The sequence below is a fragment of the Gossypium raimondii genome, chromosome 8 (assembly GCF_025698545.1).
Source record: "Gossypium raimondii isolate GPD5lz chromosome 8, ASM2569854v1, whole genome shotgun sequence".
Taxonomy (NCBI): domain Eukaryota; kingdom Viridiplantae; phylum Streptophyta; class Magnoliopsida; order Malvales; family Malvaceae; genus Gossypium; species Gossypium raimondii.
Window position 1 is genome coordinate 45,269,023 of NC_068572.1, and position 22,728 is coordinate 45,291,750.

The window sequence follows — 22,728 nt, forward strand, 5'->3', positions numbered from 1 at the left end:
TACACAACCTGGGACGTACCTCTCCAGCACCTGACACCACTACCACACCTCATTGTATGAAGCATCCCACCCACTGTACATCTTCTCCAACGCCTTTTGCTTAACTATCCAGGCCTTGCAGTAAGAAGGCATGTACTTGAATTGGCAACGAATATTGGCAATTAAGACCGACACATCAATCTTAGGATCTACTTTCACCATCGATAGCATAAAGCTTGTTATCATTTCTGAATCCAGCTTGGGATGATCTTGTGAAACACTTATCAACCCATGAGTACGTTAAATAATGCAACATTAAATAATAAAAGTAATATTCAAAAACTCTAAACACCCAATGATACTGTACCAGAGGCCAATACATGTATGCAGACCGGTGAACTTCCTTATCTCCCACAACCCTAATGGGTGTCGAAACCATAAAATATAAATTCCTACGACAAATATAACAGTAAATTGAAATATAGAGCAGTAGGGTCGAATCCACAGGGACTGGTTATCTAATTTCTCATTTTCTTGTGACTAGATCCACTGTCGCGGTCACAGTAGTGCCTACGACCTATGCGTAGTAGCGCTGAAAAAAAATAAAATAAAAATGGGGGGTTTAAATTGATTAAAATACTAAACTAAGGAAATATGAAGTGTAATAAAATAAAAACAGATTTGAAAATGCAAAAATAAATTTAAGAAAATAAAATATATTGGTAAATAAAATATTTTTAAGTTTAGCCTTAGCCTCAGTGTACTTCAATCTTGAATCGATCCTTAAAATAGATTTTTCCTTCCAATCGATAAGCTGGTTATAGCAATTGAGGATCCCCAAACCGCCAACTTTTTCTTTCGTAGTCGATCTCGATATCACCTGCAAATCGACCATTGTCAAATTTCCAACCACGTGGCACGTGCCCGTAATTTAAGGCTTCAACAGCCTTGCAATATTAAAAAGACCAACTCGAATTAACGGCCTCAACCGTGTTGGTTGTTTAAATCCGATCACTATCTCCCTTGATGGAATCCAACTAGATTTTTCCAATTGAACACACCAATTTGTTCCTGAGATTTTGAATATAGCACCATCGACTCAACTTTCCAACTGTACGTCAAACGATTCCAACCCAACGCGTGCTTTTTTAATTGAAATCAAATCAACTTTGAGGGACGAATTTGTACTTTCCCATATACCGGAGAGATAACAGATACCAAATTGCAAAGTATTTAGTGTGGTTTCATATCTCACGATTACTTTGTCAAGGCGATAACCGAGCTAAAGCTAAAAAAGGTTTAGTTAATCATGGAAAGAATCATGCTTGAAAATAAATGGTTTAAATAGAATTGTGAAAAGTAGAAACGAGAAAGGCCTTGGAAGGCAATTAAACCAAAAAGGTTGAAATCAAAAGAAAAAAATAAGAATGAAACAACAGAATTAAATGCTAAGACGCAGGAGAGGAAAAAAAGAGAGAATTTATTAAATGTCAAAGGTAAAGTGTATGTTCAATTGGCTATAGCCACTGGTATTTATACACACTTCTGGTGCTAAAATTTAGCTAGATTTTTCCTAAATATTATCACTAAATAATATTAAATATTATCACTAAATAATTCTAAATATTATCACTAAATAATACAAAATTTAAAAATCAAATTTAAACTAGAGATTAAATTTAAACTAAAGTTTAAGTTTAAACTAATTACAGAGTTGTAACAATATAAAAAATTCTTCAATCTTTATCCAGCCACTTTAAGAAAAATCTTCAACCGTTCAATCTTTATCCAGTCATCTTTGAGTCTTCATTCTTTCAATCAAGCCCTCTTCTTTGCTTTTTGTTCCAATTTATCTCCTTTTTGTAAGAGTTTAAATTCAGCATATCAACTTCATTCCCAATAAGAAAAATCCAAATTTAATAGCATTTTATTCGATAATTAGCCAAAAATAAATATATTAAAAATACGAATTTATATTGTTATCAAACCCTGTCCTATTCTTAATCGAAGCCATGATTTTTCATGAACATGTACCGTCTTGCACTGCACACTTGGCCTCGAACTTCTCAGATTTGGATTTAACCACGTGGTAGTTAACCCTATTCTGTGTGGCCACGCCTCTTGTGTGGTAGATCTGGAATCTCCAACGCATCATCTGCCGATACATTATGCGTGTGGGCTGGAGGCGAGTACGCCATGAATTGCGGATCTTCTTCTCATTCATCTGAAACCCCTTCACCTTCTTTAGGTTTGGTTGGAATAAGCTCCAATTTAGAAAATAATGCAACTTCTGCACCATCGGCACCGGGCTCCCGGGGTAGATCCGTATCAGAGTCATCACCCGACCCACCAACATCTACAATGTAAGAGGTCCCCTCGTCGGTGGGTGTCGTAGGGAGTACATCATCCCTTCTCTTGTACGTTTCAGAACGTCTTCAATCAGATGTGGATTGCCAACCACTGGAAGTTGATGCCATTCCCTTGTAAGTATTTTCAGTAATGAACATCAACCCACCGAGGTGCATGTCCCATCCACTAACGGAGTGTCGTGCATAGGTCGTGTATTTTGTCCTGCAACAAAAAAATGGACGGTTTCGTGTTCTGCCTCTCACTAATTGAGAGTTGTAACAACTCGTTTTTGAGTGGTGTCAGAAACGGTAGTTTCGGGGCCACCAAATCTAACGAGTAAGTTCATAAATATTATTATTTAATATTTACGAGACAAATGTAATTTTTAAAAAGGTTTTTTATTTGATAATTTATATTATATAAGTGATTTATTAAGTTCAAGTGATTTTATAAAATGAGGTATCAGGACCTTGTTTTTATAAACTAAGCCGTAAACATTTTTATAAATATTTACGGAGTGTCATTAAGGTGGTATTAAAGTTTTGTTCAAAAATTTTAACGTTTCGATAGTTAATTAATTAAAAAGGACCAAATTAAAAAAAATGCATTCTCGGGACTCTATTCCCGTAAATTGGACAAAAAATATTTACGAAACTAGTTGTATAGTTAATTAGGTTTCGGTTAAGCGAATTTACTTGAATTAAAAGTAAATTAGGTATAAGGACTAAATTGCATATAGGGTGAAAGTTAAATTATAGATTAAAGAAAATTTAAGGGACTAAATAAGCAATTATGCCATTGGCATTAAATGAGGCGGCATAAGGATGAAGATATTTAAAAATTTAAAGTTAAAATATATATTATAATATTATATCTTAATTATTAAGTATATTATATTATATTATATTATATTATATTATAATGATAAAATAAAGAATAAATAAAAAGAAAGAAAGAAACGAAACAAAAAGAAAAGAAAGAAAGAAAATAAAAAGGAAAGAAATAAAGGAGAAAACCACGACCTTAGGGGCTTCAATTGTTCAAAGTTTAATTGGTTAGTCAATTTAATCTCTTATTCTTGTAATTTTCATGCTTTTAGAGTCCCGATATTAAATACTACCCGACCCATGTCAAAATTTTAAAAATTATTGAGTTTTTAGATGTTGTTTATGTTGAATAATTTGAGTATTAGGGATTAAATTGATAGATTTTCAAGTTAGAAATGAAAAAGGAATAAATTGTATAACAAATTGTAAATTTTGAGTAATAGAGACTAAATTATGAAAATTTTAAAATTTAGGGATTTAAGTGAAATTAGAGAGTTAAATCTAGTTTAAAGTGGAAATTGAATGAAAATATAGAATTGATTGTGAAGAAATAAAATTAGTCTCGATTTAGGGACTAAATTGGAATTTAGACAAATGTTGAGTAAAAATTGAAATATGCAATATGAAATTGAATTGTATTGTATTGTATTGATGAATTTTAATTGTTTTAATTCAGTAGCTAACGCCGTACTAGTGTCACGGGGCTAGACCTTTCGTCTCGCAATCCGTGCGGCCTTAGGGGATCCGTTCGTCCAAATTCGCCCAAGTCAGTCTTAACTCAAGTGAGGATTCATTTAGAACCCCTCCAAGGCACCAATTTGAAGAGCGGAAGCGATTTATGCCAAAAGAAGAACAACAAAGAACAACAGAAAGAACGCTCGAAAAGTGTTTGAGTAAATGCTCTCTATTTCTCTTATTCACAAAGAATATGAAACAATGAATGGAGTGAGTACAACTGAGGAGGAGGCTCTCTATTTATACTTGAACTCCCCCAAAACCGACGGTCAAGATACATTTACATCGACGGATGAGATTTAACCATATCCCTTAATTTTAGGGATTTATAAGATAAGCCTTATCAAATCTAATCTAATCTTTACAAGATATGATTCCCTCTATCTTCTAAGATTAGTTACCATATTAGCCTAAGTTGCCATCTCTTTATTATCAGGCCAACTAGGCTTCAATCTGACAGGCATGTCCAATAGCTCTTTGAATCGGGCCAGTTCTCGTAGGCCAAATGATCCCCATCTAAGCAATGGACCTCCATTGGATGCATTTGGTGCGATGGTCACAGGCTTTGAACTGCGGCCCGTGACACTAGAATCCTCGACTAAAAAGGGGAAATATAAAGTCGACGAGGAATAGCTCGAAATTTTTGGTTTGTATTTCAATAATCCGAATTTAGTTGTTAATTGTTATAATTCAATTTAATGTATATGGTAAATGTTGATGTGAGAATTATTGTGTTTTGCAATTGAAATGGATTGATTTAGTATGTGATGAATTTATTGAATTTATATTGATTGAATTGGTATATATATTATTTGAATTGAAATGAATATTGGTTGTATTTGAAAAGTGAATTGAAACCCTATTAATTGTATCGGGCTGAGTTGGATATAGATGGCATGCCATAGGATTGGAAGAGTTTAGGGATTTCTTCGACTTCGAGTCGATGAGACATTGGGTGTCAATTTACTACTTCAGATTAATTCGATGAGGCACTGGGTGCCAATTTACTTTGATTTTGCCGATGAGACACTGGGTGACAAACTGGTGTGTTTTGGTTGGATCCGTGTATCCGTCCGAGTCCGAGTCCGAGTCATGTTAATAGGGGTAATTAAATGAAATGACACTATGATCGATGTTGGATGATATTATATGTGAAATGAAAATGGGACTGTGAATTGAAATATGGATTGAGACACATGAATTGTGTAATCATGAGTTGGACATAGAATGAACATTATTGTTGTTTAAGTGAAATGTGTATCATATTGTGAGAAGCTATTTTATGGCAAATAATGAGAATTGAGTATGGCATGAATGATATAATTATGAATTGAATATTGAATGGTTAATGCTATGGTATAAATAAATATGAATTTTAAATATTCAATTGTGCTTAATATTTAATTATGCCTATTATATTATTTTGTCTTTAAATATTTGGATTATAGAAATACCACTGAGTTTTACTCAGCGCACGGTTTTGTTTTTCGTGCGTAAGTTAGGTACTTAAATTTGATCGCCGATTCAACATCCAATAACGATCTCGAACTCAAATGTGGTGATGTTTATCCTTTGTGTCAGCATGTACATAGGGTGTCTAAATAATAGTTATTTTGTGGTTTGATTGCAAATGAGGTTATAAGTTTAATTTTGGTTGGTTTTATACATTAAATATGTGTTTATTTTTAAAGCCATATTATGGCATGGTAAATTGAACTAAATCTAGATAGGTGCATGTGAATTTAATTCTATGTTTAAGTGCTCATAAACTAGGGAAATTGATTTAAATTTGGTATGTTTATAATTTGGATTAAAATGATGTTTTGATGACTTATTTTGATGATATGAAATGTTTGAAATTTCTGTCTGTTTGATCTGTAAACTCCGGTAATGCTCCGTAACCAGGTTCCGGCGAGGGATACGGGTTGAAGGTGTTACAGTGTCGGGCAGGGGTCATGTATTCCTCTCGAATAGTAGTAGATGCTGAAGTCGCAAGTGCTTTATTTGACATTGAAAATTCCACATATAACTCAAGATAGGGTGATCCACTAGCGAGGTGCTTCTGCACCATTGCCTCCAAGCCACGAACACCTTTGATATCAAATGAGTCATATGTCATGGGATCAGCCGAAACAAAAAATCGATACTTAATAGATGAAACTCTCATTGGCGTCGTTCCGAAGATTTTGCGCCTAATTCTTTTACGAAGTTCTGTCAATTCTATGTTCTAGTTAAAAACCAGTCGCGCTGTGTTCTTTGATAAAAAAAACAACGTTGTACTTGGTGTCATGGACCTCACCGTCGTAGTAAATAACAACATTAATACGTCCCCTCATTTTCAATCAAATTATCTGTCGAAAGAAATTTAAAACAAAAAAATTATGCAAAAATATAATGATTCGTATAAATATTAACACAATAAATCAACTTATACCTTCTCAACTTCTTCAATTTATATTCTTCTGAACTTCTTCAATTTCTCTAGCTGTAACTTATGCAACAAGAAAATGAAATTTGGGTCATTTCTAGCCTAAGGAATAGTGGGATGCACTGTCACCAGCACTATTGAAAAGAGCGTCCAGCTGAGAGCTTTTTCAGTACTTTTACTGACAATGCATCTTGCTTGAAGCATTTTTCAACCCCAACTATCAAATTTCTCAGGAATCTTGGGATATTTTTTCAGAACTATATTCTCAAAATTACTTTTTCAGAATCATCAGTACAAAAAAAGTGTCCAGCTGGAAGCTTTTTTTGTACTATTACTGATTGTACATAAAAAAAATCTATCTCGTCAAAATAATTTTTTCAGAACACATTACGATAAATTTATTTTTTCATATCCCTTCTTGCCAAATTTATTTCTTCCAGAATAATACTTAGTAATTAAAAAAACCAAACCCTAAAACCTTAAACACTAGACCTTAAACCCTATTTTTTTCTTAAACCCTAAACAAACCCCAAACCCTAAACCTAAGTCCTAATTTACAAAAAACCCAAAACCCCTAATTAAACACGAGAAAAAGTGCGTCCCCGTCAGCACTTTTTACTAAAGCGTGTCCACGTCAGTGCGCTTTTGCCTGACATGAGAAAAAACGCGTCCTCATCAACGCGCTTTTCTGCGTTTTCCCCTAAAAATGCATCCACGTCAATACGTTTTAGTATTTTCAATCTATTCCAATTATTATTTATTGGAGCAGCCTATTTTCGTAAATAGTTTCGAAAATGAGACTTTTCTGGTACTATGCCCTATATATATATATTCATTAATTTTAGGCCTGTGGTGCAAACCATTGGCCCACTTCAAGCATATAAAGGCAGCGCAGGCCGTCGTCGTGACCGCAGTCTAGAAACATCTTTAAAAAGCCACGGTAATTCTCAAGCCTTTGAACCCCGAAAGCTCAAAACCAGACACTTGCTCAAACCCAAAGAAACTCCCTTTATTTCGATATCGATTTCTGATCCTATTCATAACATGGTGAGTTCTGTTTGAGTAATTTTATCGAACACATACAATGCGTTGCCAACAACTAATCCATACTTGCCTTGGGTATTGCAGTCAGTTACTTTGCATACAAATCTTGGTGACATTAAGTGCGAGATCTTCTGCGACGAGGTCGCTAAAACGGCAGAGGTTAGGACCCCCTTTTCCTTCAATTATTTTCCTTCTTTTATTTCCTTTTCAGTACTTTGATTTTATTTATCAGAAAATAATACTAGCTGAAGCTTCTGCTGCCGCAAGCTGTTCATGATAAAGTATACGTTATGATTAGAATTCCGCTTAAAGTTGGTACCAATTGGTGTGCCCTAAACCCAAGTTTGTAATTTAACTTCTTTAGCCCTGAAGTTGTGAAATTGGAGAGGAATTCTATGTAGTTTTTTGGAGATTATGACTTATATTTTTATGTTACACTTGAAGGGTGATTTTCTCCGTCTTTATTAGTAAGTTACCTCACTATATATAGATATAATTTTGCTATATACCTGTACACTATGTTGCTTAGACTCCTATTTTCTTAAGCACTCGTGTTTGGAGCTATGTCCAACACATATCCGAACATGAGTTTAGGAATACGATCCTCCAAGGACCTTTCTAATACAGGAGAAAAATTGAACTTATCTGTATCAGATACATACCTGCATCTCACATTCACACTTGCTTTAATTAAATGGATAAATTTTAAACTCATACGGTGCACAGCTTCGTGATGCATCTGTTTCAGTGAAATGCTTTTGTTGTGATTTATAAATTACTTATTGTTTCTTACTTTTTTTCCCTTGTAAATAATACTAATATTTCATTTGGATGCAGAACTTCTTGGCACTCTGTGCTAGTGGTTATTATGATGGGACTATATTTCACAGGAATATTAAAGGGTTTATGATTCAAGGTGGAGACCCGACCGGAACAGGCAAAGGGGGAACTAGCATATGGGGCAAGAAGTTCAATGACGAGATCAGAGAATCCCTCAAGGTATGCTAAGTTTAATAGTTATTGAAACAATAAAGTTTTACATCATGAACTTCAGCTCATGCTATCTTTTGAGGTTTTCTGAGAGAAGTTTGTCACCCAACCTTTACCCATTAAAAAAAGGGGGGGGTGGGGTGGAAACTCTCTTCTTTCTCGTCTGCTTCTGCTGATTAAGGAGATTGGTTAGCTTTCTTTTGGAGAACCTATACTCTCCATTTGATGTCCAGGTTTTAACCTTGCTGAGTAAATGGAAACTAGCTTAGCCGACTTTTGCTTTATCTAGTATGGAGTTTGTCTAGCTGCTATGCTATTTGAGTCTGAAATTTTGGTTTCTATAACCCTCCCACCCTGCATCTTGTTCTGTCTTGGAATCAGCATAACTACACATATTGGTCTATCTGCTCAGTGTTTTGGTATACTTATGATTTTCAAACTCTTAGAATTTCTGAGCTTTTCAAGTGCAACTGAAGCTTAGTCTCAATGTTTTGTAACAATATATAATCTTTTACCGCTAGTTGTATATTGGGTAGCTCATTAGTGTTGAACGTAGACATGCCTTTTTTCTGACAAAACTTTGCCTTCATACAGCATAATGCGAGGGGTATATTGGCAATGGCTAATAGTGGTCCTAATACTAATGGGAGCCAATTCTTCATAACTTATGCAAAGCAGCCACATTTGAATGGATTATACACTGTGTTTGGCAAAGTGATCCATGGTTTTGAAGTCCTGGATCTCATGGAAAAGGTACGGTGTGCTAGCACTTCGATTTAGAATGTTTTGGGGACAATTATGTTAGGATTTAGTTCTTGTAAACTATTTTCCCCCTTTGTCCGTGTGGCTTTCCGAGTTAATATTTCACAAGTCAGTGTATTTATCCTCGGTTTTATTTTCGGCCCTCTACATTGCCACGCAAATTGTTATTAGCTTATCTTGCACAACTATGATTTAGAGACTTAAAAAGGGTAGGATAAAATCTATATTACTTTAAAGTGCTGAGATACCCCAAAGAAAGACATTCAACGTGACTCTGTAGTTAATAGTTTTTTGGAACCAACTTTTTGTCTTGCAATCTCAGTCTCACCGTGAATAGTTCAAATTGCACAGAAGTTTGTGTTTGTGAACTATCGATCGCAGCTGAAACCTGTGCAATTGCTTGCTTTTCTCAGTAGTTTACCATGCTTAACATTATTGAACGCCATTTTGTTGATGTAGACTCAAACAGGAGCAGGCGATCGACCTCTTGCAGAGATAAGGCTCAATCGTGTGACGATACATGCTAATCCACTCGCCGGCTAGTCTTACCTAAGCAACTGTGTTTAACTTGCAGTCTAGTGAAGTTCCAGTGTGTCAAGACAATGGAAAATTTTAGGATTCAACTCCTGAGTTGCTGACATTCTAAGGGTTGAAGACTATAAACTACTAACAAGTAAAACTTTTGAGATAAAGAGAGAAATGGTTTGTAATTGGTACTCTCAGTCCAGGTCAGTAATTAAGATATTCAGCATTATGTAATTTAATTTTGTTATATAATTGAATAATTTCTTTATTGGGATATTTGGATTTAGATAATTAGATTCGATCTTAAAACAAGTAATAAACGGATTTGAGCTTCATAAAAAAATTAATCAAATTTAATAAATTAAAGTTTGAAGAACCTAATATTTTTCAATTCAATTAGTAATTTAAAACATATACTTGCAGTGGACATTGCTCAAAAAAAAAAAGTTGATTTCAGAGAATAATTTGCTTTTAGTGGCATCACAGCATTAACAATTAAACAAGCAAGCAAACCTAGATTTTATTTCTAATTTTGTAAACGAAAATGTAAACTTGCAAACTCGAAATTAGACACTTCCGATCCTAGAGTTCTCTGAACATTGACAAAAAAGACTATTACTAATACCGCCCAACCAAGATGAAGTCATCATCATCAAGAACTTGAACATCATTTTTTCCTACGAAATTCTCCCGCCCAATTTCCTTGACCAGATTAACAAATCCTACCCTCTTTTCCAATGGAAGTGGTACATACGGTAACCTGAAAACTGGCCTCACAACGCCAAGTTGCGCAAGGGCCGTGTTAAGCCCAACGGGGTTAGGCTCTTGAAAGAGCCACTCGATTAGAGGTAAGAGCTTCGCATTAAGTGAGGGGTTTTTACCTCCAAACATGAGTTCTCGCATCAAACCCGGGACAAGGTTGCTTGTAACAGAAATCACCCCGGTAGCCCCGTGGCTCCACCTAGCATCATGACACTGATCATCATTCCCACTCCATACTACAATTCCATTACCTGTGTACTGCTCAATTCGGTCATTTCCAACGCATTCTTTAATACCAGCCAAGTTGGGACTCTGTGCTACGTTGTTTATGACATGTGGGGGAATGTCTTGGCCAGTTCGTGATGGTACATTGTATATGATGGTAGGTCCCATTGGCAGCACACTATCGAAGTGAGAAATCAGGCCATCCAGAGATGTTTTGCCGTAATATGGATTGATGTGAAGAGCAGCATGCATTCCAACAGCAAAACCTTGTTCAGTGGCATGAATCGCTTCCCTGGTTGAGTTGCTTCCAGTGTTTCCGATTACCTTAATCGATCCACCAAAACAGTTGACTGTATGACCAATAAGCATTATGTGTTCGTCCCAGCTCATCAGCTGGCCCTCACCGGTTGTGCCACCAACAATTACAGCTTCTGCACCGTTTTCAATTTGCATATGCATCAAGTCATCGTATGCTTCGAGATCAAACCTTCCATCGGGTAGATAAGGGGTTTTGATGGCTGTTATCAATCGAAGAGATTTAATATCGTCCGCTGATGTCCTGCAAAGCAGAAAGCAAATTTTGGTATACTGCAGAAAGGCTCGTTACCACAATTTCATCACACACTGAAAATGCATACTGCAGCACCATCATCATGGAACTAATACGTCAAAGATATCCTCCCTGCATTAAGCATTACAACCGTACCAACTCCAAACATAAAAAAGTGACAAGTAAGAAGAAATTCTAATCGGAATTATGCATGGACCAAAACCAAAGTGTTCAACTGTGTTTATCTTTGCATAAATCGCTTATGCTCCCTTCAAGCACTCATTAAGAGTGTAACAAAAGTACACAACTTGATAAAGGTAGGATAACAAAAAGTGTCGTGGCACATCCAACATAAATTCATTACGGTAGCACAAGAACCAAGGAACAACAAGACACAAGGACATAACCAACATCGAGATTTTAGGGACAATTTCAATGCGGGTAGGAGCATAGCTAGAAGCAGTGCTCATCACTAAACTCGAGCAACTATAGGTGAACCAACAAGAAATTTCACTCACTTAAACATCAATCAGATTCAGAAGCTAGCATAAAGTTATTACCTGTTTTTAACCTCAAAACTACGCATTGGGAGATGGAAATTAGGAATTACGGCAGCTTGTGGGGATCTCCATTTTACATTTCTCCTGGTACAAAGCAAACAAATAAAATGATGAGCCAATATAGCAATATGCAGATATAAATTCCAGCTGAGATTAACCTTGCTAATGATTAATACCCGGTAAGCATAAGCTGACATTAAAAAAAAGACCAAAAAAACAAAGAAAATGCAATTATGTTCAACCATTACTAAACAGATTAAAGGGAAAATATATTATCGTTCTATATTTAGTTCTCGGAAGCAAAAAAGAGTTCCCACTTAATACCAAAATCAGCCAACAAACAGTGTTGATTAATAAATTAATTAAATAATTTAAAGACTACTACGATTAAAAAACAAAAAACAAAAGAAAACAATATGTTATATATAGTGTCAAAACCTCTTGTAGTTATCGCAGAGATTGGGACGCGGAAACTGGGGCGTAGACTCTCTCAAACGCACGCCATAGCTCTTCAAAATAGCCATCTTTCAACCAAACCAACAGCCAAAGATTAGACCCGGTTCTAACCGATATTCTAGATAAAACTTGAATTTGGCTTCAGTAGCAGTCTATATGCTTTGGACTTTGAAGATGAAAATGCGTGAATCCAATAGTGGCTAGAGAGATTAATTTTCTTTTTCAGTGAATGGAAATGGTGATGATAGTTGAAATGGTGGTGGTAGTCGTGGTGGAAACGGATGTTTGAGAAACGGCGGAGGTCAGGAGAAGCTGATAGTTCGGAGACATGACGTCAGAATCCGGTGATGAGGTGGCAGGATGGTAGTGGACTGAGTGTGAGAGGCTAAGTGGTGGAGAAGAAGGCAAAGGAGGCTGCTTTAATTTATGTGGTTTTGTTTTTAGGGTTTTGTTTGAGGCGTGGCCTTGTTGTCTACTTTTGTAATTTTGTGCCCAATTTCCATTCCTGTCAGGGTTCATTTAACGGTGGGTAAGCTATTTTTTATATTGAATTTTTTAAACTTATCCGCAATGTTATGGCGTTATTACATAAATGTCATTTCCTTGTTTACTGTTATTACTTAAGTAATGTGTTTGATATGCGCAAAATACCCAAAAAAACCCTATTTTTTTAAAATTTATTGAAATGAGTCCGGTATTTTATTATTTACCAGAATGAGCCATTTTATCCGAAATTACGTCCACGTCAGCGCGATGTCAGGAGACGTGTTAGCAAATCGCGTCCACGTCAGCGCGATTTTGCTTACTTGGACACAAATCGCGCCTACGAGGACGCGATTTGCTGACACGTCCCCTGACATAGTGCTAACGTGGACGCGATTTTAGGAAAAATGGCCAAATCCGGTAAATGATAAAATATCAGGCCTATTTCGGTAAATTTTTAAAAAAATAGGGCTTTTATGTGTAATTTGCCCCTTTTTTTTTGGTATTTTTCCCCTAATAATACATATTAATGTATTACTGTAATATGTAGCTCAAATTATGTATTGTAGTTAATATTCATAATATTGTAGCTCAAATTGTCAATCCTTCTATACTATTGCACTAATAATATATATTAATGTAATATTGAAGAGTTAATTGATTAAAAAATAAATGCAACAAGTACAAAAAAATTCAAAATTATTACCAACAAGATTTGAACCAAGGTACTAAGGAAAAGAGCAAGCATCTTAACCAACTAAGCTAAACTAATTAACTAACATATTATAAAAATATTGTTATTATCTTAATTATATTACTTACGTTCTAATGATTTATCGGACCTATTCCATACACGTGTCAAATCAGAAAAATAATACAACAATTCTGTAAAAAAATCCGGTGTTTACTTCAAATAAATAAGGAAAATAATAATTTGAATGTTTCAAAATTCAATTTTAAACCGAAAAAAATCAAAATTTAGAGGCAAAAAGGGATCTTTTTCGACGAAAACTGCGGTTATTCGAAATAAAAAAAATCGTCTCAATTGAACAACTGAGCCAAAAGTTATGGCCTTTTAAAGTTTTCCAAGCTAAAAAACATAAACTATTCATGAATTATTGCTTCCACGTCAGCAAATCGCGCTTACATGGACGCGATTTGTTGCCATGTAAGTAATCGCGCTGACGTGGACGCGACTTGCTGACACATCCCCTGACATCGCGCTAACGTGGACGCGATTTTGCGGAAAATGACCCATTCCGGTAAATAATAAAATACCGGGTCCATTTCGGTAAATTTTAAAAAAATAAGGCTTTTATGTGTAATTTACTCATATGCTACATGTTTAAATATTTTATTTTCTTTCTTTTTTTTACATTAAATTATTTATTTTCTATTTTTGTTTTTATTTTTTTCTCTTTTTCTTCTCCTTCTCTTTGTTTTCACTTAATTTCTCTTCCCCGACAAACCCTAGTCGAAACAACCAATCTTTTGTGCTACTTTCAATGCTGATTAGTAGGCTTGTAATGCTTTTGATTCACCAACAAAAGTCAAAACAACTCGAATTTGAACCATTGTTTGCAAGTTAACTCACATTTAGCAAATTACTTAGATTTTGAATTAAAAAGAAAAGGTCTTTTTTAACCTGCTCTACAATATTTCCTCATTGTGATAAAGCTTGTTGGGTTTTTGTGAAGAGTTTAGCTAAATGATATGGTATGTATTGCTCCAATTATAGCAATAAGAGGAACCACACCAAATGTGACCACAAAACCAAACACAAATGTTGCCATGTAAATAATGAAATTGCCTAACTGTAATAATAATAATAAAAAGGCTTAAAAAAAAGTTCAATTTGACCTCATAGAATCCAAAAAGATCAAAACTTTATGAATACTTTCACATTATTAGCATCTTTGACCATAACAACATCAGTGTCGATAGCAAAAACAACATTAGATGTTTTAACATCAGTGTTAAAATATTGAATTTCTTTGATTCAAAGTTGTTTCTCATCTTTGTTGCATGTCTCTCACTAGTCCACATCCAACATGAGATTTCTACAACAAAAAATTCAAACTTTTTTGTTTTCAACAATCAAATTACCCCAAGAGATTGAGAAAAAAAAGCTTTTATCTTTTTTACTAACCTGCCCCATGAAGATGCCCAAATTGCAACACCCACCACCAGGAAGTAAAATGCATACTAAAAGCCGAAGGGCAAAAAATAAACATTTGCCTTCAAAAATACCCAAGATCACAACCCTATAAATGTACATGTATACATACCAAAAATTAAAAAACCAGACCCTAATTTGACTTTCATTTTTTTTAAAAAAAGCAAAATAATAACCACACAAAAATAACTATGTATTATGCCTTTAATTTGGATAAGAATAGAACTCCAACTCATTTCTTCACTTTGATAACAATACCAAAAGTTAAAAAAAGGAAAAAATCTCGAAAAAATCAAAAGGAAAAAGATGAATAAAATGAAGAAAAATTGATTGAAATTTGTTGAAAATAAAAGAAAAACTCACTGTAGCAAAACAGGTTTTTAACGGCTTTTTTTTGGCCCTATAGCAGCACTTATAAGCGCCTCTTCCCGCTGAGCCCCCTTTCTCCTCGGTCTACAGAGACAAAATGGAATGTAGGACTAGGACTGGCACCAACATTTAATCACGGAAGAAAGGACTCACTGAGCCGAGATCACTAACTAATACTAATCTAATACTAATAGAATAGAAAATACTGATATAATAGAAAGAAAAGAGCTGTCTTTTCTGTATACTTTCCCCAGTTTCGTTGCTACCGCGGGCTTTACACAATCAATCGGATCATATAGATATCATTTCAACACAACATAGGTTGTCGAAAGGATCTCGGAGACTCACCAAAGCACAAAAGCCTGGATCTTTCAGAAAATGGATTCCTATTCGAAGAGTGTATAACCGCATGGACAAACTCACATTAACCCGTCAATTTGGAATCCAATTCGGGATTTTCCTTAGGGGGTATCAGTAAGGAATTAGAATGTAATAATATTGATTCATATAGGAGGAAAATGTTCTCTATTGATTCAAATGATGTACCTATGGGATATGGATAAAGAAAGAGGAAAAATAAAAAATTTCACATAGTGCTTTTGATCGAAAAATCAATCTGATTTATTTCGTACCCTTCGCTCAATGAGAAAATAGGTCAGATTCTATAAGATCAAACCTATGGGACTTAGGGAAGGATGGAAGTGAATAAAATAATAAAAAAGAAATAAAAAAGAGGGGAAAAATAATAAAAATAATAAATAAGTAAATAAAAATGAAGTAGAAGAACCCATATTCCAAATGAACAAATTCAAACTTGAAAAGAGTCTTTCTGATTCTCGAAGAATGAGGGGAAAAGGGATTTGTCGAGAAAGATCTCTTGTTCTTATTATAAGATCGTGTAATTAGATTCGCAGATGTTTGGTAAAAAAATCTTCTCTTTTGAGAATAATAAAAAATGGAAAGTGTTCAATTGGAAAAGCCATATTTTTCTCAACAATGTCTTTATCATTTGATCCAATAGCCTTCCATTAGATAGGAACAGATTTGATAAATACTAATAACTCTCGAATGGAGTATTAGAACGGAAAAATCCATTAGATAATGAACTATTGGTTCTAAGCCATCTCTAGTAATGAATCAATAATTCAAGGTGCTTTTCTTGCATATTCTTGATAAACCAACGTTTATATATAGATGTAGGAGGATCTGTTTGGAAAGTAAGAAGCTCCTTTGACATCTCTTCATCTGCAAAGAATTCCTAGTGTGAAAACACAGAGTCAAAGGGCTGATCTTGGAATAGGAAAAAGAGTGGATCTGTAGGATCCCAAATGAATTGGCTTATTTGAAAAAAGCTTTATTCTTTGGAAGATCTATCTCGTGCCTAGTACTGCATGGTTTCACTCTGCAAGAACGCCAAATCATTCTTTTAAAGCTCATCCTTTTCATCATAAATAATCCGCTTGCCCCGAAACGACCGACCCAATAGGGAAATCCCAATTTATTTGGCCTGTCGATACAATCAAATAGAATACCCCAAGGGTGCCATATCCTAGGAGTCCAAACTATGTGATTGAATAAATCCTTCTCTATCTGTTGTGAGTCGAGTACTTCTCCTTCCCCTTCTTCAAACTCCGATTCGTATTTTTCATAGAGATTTCTCTGATTAATGATAGAACAAGATCCATTTTGCATCATATATAAGGGATTCCACAGCTCGGATCGAAGAAGCAATGTCACTTGATCATTATCGAACTGACCGCAATCTTTTTCTGTCTGTGAGGATCCCACCGGAGCGTCTTCTACTTCTAATAGGCCAAGAACTAGATCGGAATCATTCTCAACGAACCCATACAAAGTGATCCCATTTTTTTCATCGGGTCCGGGTAAAGACCAAAGGTCTTGAACGACCGATCCGACAAACAACTCAAAAGATAAATACATATCATTAATTTTTTTATGCTCGTTCTAAGTTTGAAGTACCATTTGTACAAATAAGAATTCCCTTCGTTACATAATTTTTTCTTCATATAGATAAATATAGGATCTAAGGGGCAATTACTTAGAAGTACATTTTGTACAACAACCCTTCCTATCTGATAGAAAAGGATCCTATGATCCTGAACCGATCTTACCTGGGATCACAAATCCCAAGTTTGTCTAGGAAGAGCAGATCTAATTGTATTAGTGTCTATAATTGATTTCTTTTGTGTAATACTAATCGATAGGGCCTCATTAGTAAGTGCTACAAGATCTCGTGCATTGGAACCCACGGTTATGGACCCAAAGAGCAGATCTAATTGTATTAGTGTCTATAATTGATTTCTTTTGTGTAATACTAATCGATAGGGCCTCATTGGTAAGTGCTACAAGATCTCGTGCATTGGAACCCACGATTATGGACCCGAATCCATTAGTATGGAACATTTTCTTTTCCAAGTGAAATCCCCTAGTATATGAAAGAGTGAACAAGTGCTTTCGTTACTGTGAAATAAGAAGCCTTCGTATATTAATACATGTATTTAATTTATTCGGGACTATTAGAGTGGGATCCACTTTTTGGGGAATATGAGTTGAAGCAATAACAAGAATATTTCTAGTGGAACATCTTTCACAATCTTTGGAGAGATAGTTCACTAATAGACCGAGGGATAAGTAATTCGCCTTATTCACATCCAGATCATGAATGTTTAGAATCCATATTATGTAAGGAGACATTGTTTTTGCTAGTTCGAATTGAAATGTGATATAAAATCAGTCTATTTCTGACATCATATCCATATTTAACGCATTCATCATAGTTAGAAGCTCCAGCTCCGTATCAAGGTCACTATCAATAGCGTCACTATCATTAATAGAATCACTAGCATCAATATCGTCACTATCATCAATATCGATATCATCAATAAGAAAACCTTTAAGCTTGTTATCTAGGAACTTGTTCAGAAATACTGTAATGAAAGGAACATAAGAGTTTGTCACTAGGTATTTGAACAAGTAGGATCGTCTGGTTCCTATAGAACCTATCACTAAAATACCCCTAGAGGGAGATAGGGCTAAGCGAAGCGAAAAAGGTTTTCCACGAGACTGGAAATGAAAACTATTAGCCCCATACAAAGTTTGTGAATAAGTGATTGTCTGATAATGAGCAAGGAATATTCGCCTTTCTGCTAAACAGGATGTATTGAACTCATAATTCACTAGATACTTTTATAAATGTCAACTAAGTATTGTAAGTAAATTGGTTCCGGTTGTTCAATCATTTGATAACTAGAGTCATTCTTTGATAAATGATCACTATGAGTCAGACTCAATAGAATTTGATCAATCTTTTTTTCTGTCGTTAAGGTGGAGAACTGAACCAAGAATTCTCTTTCTTTTTCATCAATCGAATCACTGTTCGCGACCCAGGATTCTATTTTCTCATCAATCCAATCACCGCTCACGTTTTTTCTTTTTCTTATCAATGAATAGATCTTTTTACTTGTATGACTTAGATGTCTCGTATTTCTCAAAAAAATGATTTGATTGATGGGATTTGGTATGATACTTATGAGATTGATGATATCGATGAGATTGATATTCAAATATTTTTTCTTAGAACGTATTGATTTGACTCCATAAACGAGACCACCACCCCATAGCATGTTGTTGCCAAAAGCAAAACCCCGCATTTCTTCTAGAGAATCTCTTAATTGTTCCAGAGTAACTAGAAAGAGATTTTTTAACCAGAAAGAATTCAGTTCAGATCTAGGATACCTATCCAGAAGTTTTCGCAACTCAATCTTGTATGATGGAATCATCAAAGATTGGACCTTTTCGAACTCTGTCTGTAACTCACTATAGGTTCGAGAAACAAAGAGAAGATGTGTAGGAATAAGATATCCAACAACAAGAAGAAAGAAAAGGATTGAATAGAGGAACTCCTGAAAATTTGGCGATCTCAGATGTGTTGATATCAATAGTTACTCATTATTTCAATGAATCATTTTTTCGGACAGAAGAAAATTACGTAAACACTTATCAGATTCAATTGTGGAAGACACAATTTTTTCTGAACAATTCACCATGATATATCTGGTCCATGCATAATATCATGAAAAATGGATACAAAATTTTGACTACTACTTAGTATCGACAATAGGTCTAAAAAAGTATCTAAAAATATCAAATTTAGATATTTGTACCTTGTAGAATTAAGGAACCATAGCATATATGTTTGGAATAGATTTCGTTTTGAGAGAGTTGAAAAAACACTATCTCGTTGAAAGGTTCTATACATCCACACTTTCTTAACGCATTTATTTAGACAAAAAATCCATTTTTTCTACTTTTCGGATGGTAAATATTTCTCAGAACATAGAGTGTAAATCAAACCAATGTTTGAATTGAAATTGAGATACTTATGAAAGTTCTTCTCTTCTAAATCAAATGGATTCATATCTGAAAGAGGTTGACAATAAGTTCTTTCAAAATTGACTATTTGTCCCTCTGTTAGACGTGTTCCAGAAATGTTTGCAATCGAGTAAATAGCTCTACGAACTAATGGATCGGATCAAATTGCAAACTGGAAAGATTTGTACAAGTTATAATCGAGTAAAATCATTAGATATGAATATGTTAGATACATGCAACTCGATTGGTGAAGGTGAAATAGTATCTCTCCCAAAAAAAAATGTTTTTTTACCACCGCACAAAGAAAATATTTTGTTGCGAATGAACAAGATATTGAGGAATTTTCTATATGTAAAATCATAATTATTAATACGGACCTTTTCCACATAAAAAAGGAATCTTTTGTTACAGCCAATTGTCTTAATCGTGGGTTATCATTGAGAAATAGGAATCCATTTTATTAAAAGATTTCCTGCGATTATTTCTAGTATGGAATCAGTCAATCATCCACTTTGGTATCTTATTGACCAAAAATGGTGATATTGTTCCTCTATTGATCAAGATTTTCAGTTTTTGAGAAGTATTATGATCATCCAATAAGAAAGGTTTTAATTTTTTTCAAATGAATGATTTGAAGACCTATTCATTCTAACAACTGATTGCAAAGTTGGTCATTTGGACCTTTTAATTCATAGATTTGGATTTCAGACCTATGATTGGGGATATTCCCGAAACTCACAAACAAAAAAAGAAATGAGTTAGACAAAAAGAGAAGCAACTTGAAAACGGCTCTTCTACTAAAAAACGAAATGTTCCAAATGCTCCTGAAAATTCTTGCTCCTGTTGGACCATTTGTATCTATATGTATTAGGATCCCGATTCATGGATCTCTCGATCTGAGAAATCAAAATAAGAGGATCGAACCATTTCTTTTGACTCTTTTTCAAATTCGATAAATGTTGGTTGATCGTATATTTTAGTATAGTTCTATGATTCAGAGTATCATTTCCTATTTGATCCCTTTAAATTTCGTATTCGAAGTTGCGATCGGATCAAGTCTTTTTAATGAATCAATTCAATACATTTCTTATGTACCCATAGGTGCTATATTGGATTTGATTCAGATTTTGGATCAATCTATCTTGATTGACTGCCTCCATTATGTTGTTTCTAACAAATACAACTATTTTTGGTTCTGGATCTTCCAAATCATTCCCGCAGGAGATCCAGACCCATTTTTTCTGATATTTCAATAAAAAGATTCATTTTCTTCATAAAAAATAGGAGGCAGAGCCGATAAAGATTTATTTTTTGATTCATCCCTGGATTTGAATACCTCATTCAAGAATTATTTTTGATCCAATCCGTAGGAATCAATAGAAAAGGCAAATCTCTTATAATACATCAGATCCGACTCGGTTATTGATAGAGTGAATAGATCTACCATTTCTTGAAATCTCTCTTCTGATTCAAAATCGTGGTGTAATGTGTATTCTTTCCCGTTCTGGTCATGGAATAGATGAAATAAATGAAAAAATATATTTTTGTTTAAGAATGAAATCTTATTGGAACTGCCCAGTTCATCCTTCGGAACCATATCACATCCTTGATATGATGAAATAGGATGAATTGAGACAGTATTTTGTAAATACATAATTATCTTGAATATATTAACTATTTCTTTATTTTATGATCGCTTGGAAGGGACAAAAGAAACATATTGTTATTTCTTCAACAATTTCTAATCTCTAGTGGACCTCTCAGTAGGGTTCGAACCTAGATGAAGTTCTGACCATCTATCAGAGAAAAAAGAACAAATGGATCTTGTAGGATTCCCAAGAAATTCTTTGATTTCTTCTGGAAGCAGATGGTTATTCATCCGCTTCTCAAGTTCTGTGAATAGCCGGGACATTGAGGAATATCCAAGAAGGAACTTAGGGAATCGGTCTGATTCTATCTCCATTTGTTCCGTTTGAAGAAAGGAATGATCCCAAAGAATCAATCTTTCTTTTAGCTGTTGAATATTTCTTTGATTGATCAATGTGTGATATTCTGAATCCTCATTACGAATGGAATCAGAACGATATCTGAACTGATCAGAAGATCATTTCAATTGGTGAGAATCCGTTACTTGAACGAAACTAGATCTTGTGGAATCACATTGAATATTTGACGATACATTCCGTACCTTGCTAAAATATCGATCCCTATTTACCAACCATACATTGTCTATCCAAATCCAATTCTCTCTCGATATGTTCCTCAAAAAATCCAATTCGTGTGGATTCTTACCCCAACTAACGAAGAGATCTTGGCGGAATTGCCACATATGAAATTGAGCACAATTTTGCAAAGAAATAGCCACTTGCTTTTCGAGAATATGGAAAGAAATGCTCAATATCATTTGATTGAATAGTTGACCTAGCTCCTTATTGTTTGAAGAAACCATCCACTTCAATTGGTATTTTTTCACGAAAAGCAAACATGAGATAACAAATCCAGTTTTTCACTAAGATTTCGATTAGCTGTCCCGAGTTCAAGTTGATTATGTTTCACCTCTTACTCGGAGAAAGACGATCAAATAATTCCCAATCATGGTCCTTGCAGATCGAATCATCCATATAATATACAAAAAGAAACTCCAGATATTTGATATCTTTCTCTTTGAATGAGATCTCAATTCCAGCGACAGTTACAGTTTGCGGCGATCTGATAGGCACCGTAAAAAATGCCGCTATAGATAGCGCTTCTAAATTTTGCGTCATTTATGTGGGAAAATGCCGCTATAGAATATGATATTTAGCGGCGCCTTTTCTTACAAACGCCGCAACATGTTGTGGTGTTTGTAGCTAGAATCGCCACAAAAGATCATGCTTGTAGTAAAGGCGCCGCTAAACATCATATTCTATAACGACGTTTGTAGTCAAAGCGCCGGTAAAGAACATGTTCTATAGCGGCGTTTGTGAGAAAACACCACTAACATTAATAGATTTTACCAATCCATTTTATTTCATATAAAACCCGAATTTTAGACACATTTTCCTGTAACTTCAAATCCAACCAAAAACTTCAAATCTAAATGATACTATCACGAAAGAAATATGTATATGATCTAA

The 22,728-nt window shown here is 34.7% G+C and overlaps 2 protein-coding genes and 1 pseudogene across 2 annotated transcripts; 1 reads left to right on the forward strand and 2 right to left on the reverse strand.

The window, feature by feature from the left end:
* The first annotated feature begins 7,175 nt into the window (after window positions 1–7,175).
* On the forward strand, window positions 7,176–9,913 carry LOC105791628 (peptidyl-prolyl cis-trans isomerase CYP18-1). Its single transcript, XM_012619788.2, has 5 exons — window positions 7,176–7,365; window positions 7,447–7,521; window positions 8,200–8,361; window positions 8,947–9,105; window positions 9,574–9,913. Exons 1-5 carry the CDS (start codon window positions 7,363–7,365, stop codon window positions 9,655–9,657), a joined length of 483 nt encoding a protein of 160 aa, XP_012475242.2. The 5' UTR covers window positions 7,176–7,362; the 3' UTR covers window positions 9,658–9,913.
* A 221-nt stretch (window positions 9,914–10,134) lies between these two features.
* Window positions 10,135–12,674, reverse strand: LOC105791629 (4-hydroxy-tetrahydrodipicolinate synthase, chloroplastic). The gene is made up of 3 exons (XM_012619789.2): window positions 12,175–12,674; window positions 11,737–11,820; window positions 10,135–11,185 (listed from the first exon to the last, which is right to left on the reverse strand). The coding sequence occupies exons 1-3, from the start codon at window positions 12,258–12,260 to the stop codon at window positions 10,258–10,260; spliced, it is 1,098 nt and encodes a 365-aa protein (XP_012475243.1). The 5' UTR covers window positions 12,261–12,674; the 3' UTR covers window positions 10,135–10,257.
* A 3,432-nt stretch (window positions 12,675–16,106) lies between these two features.
* On the reverse strand, window positions 16,107–22,377 carry LOC128043052 (protein Ycf2-like; annotated as a pseudogene).
* Window positions 22,378–22,728: the final 351 nt, after the last annotated feature.

What these genes read in the sequence shown, in the direction of transcription:
- LOC105791629 (XM_012619789.2), bottom strand. Translation starts at nt 12,260, where the DNA reads ATGGCTATTTTGAAGAGCTATGGCGTGCGTTTGAGAGAGTCTACGCCC. An exon ending in CTCTGCGATAACTACAAGAG is followed by an intron (nt 11,821 to 12,174) that starts GTTTTGACACTA and finishes GCTTTGTACCAG; the next exon opens with GAGAAATGTAAAATGGAGAT. An exon ending in AGTTTTGAGGTTAAAAACAG is followed by an intron (nt 11,186 to 11,736) that starts GTAATAACTTTA and finishes TCTGCTTTGCAG; the next exon opens with GACATCAGCGGACGATATTA.
- LOC105791628 (XM_012619788.2), top strand. An exon ending in AGGTCGCTAAAACGGCAGAG is followed by an intron (nt 7,522 to 8,199) that starts GTTAGGACCCCC and finishes ATTTGGATGCAG; the next exon opens with AACTTCTTGGCACTCTGTGC. An exon ending in AGATCAGAGAATCCCTCAAG is followed by an intron (nt 8,362 to 8,946) that starts GTATGCTAAGTT and finishes GCCTTCATACAG; the next exon opens with CATAATGCGAGGGGTATATT.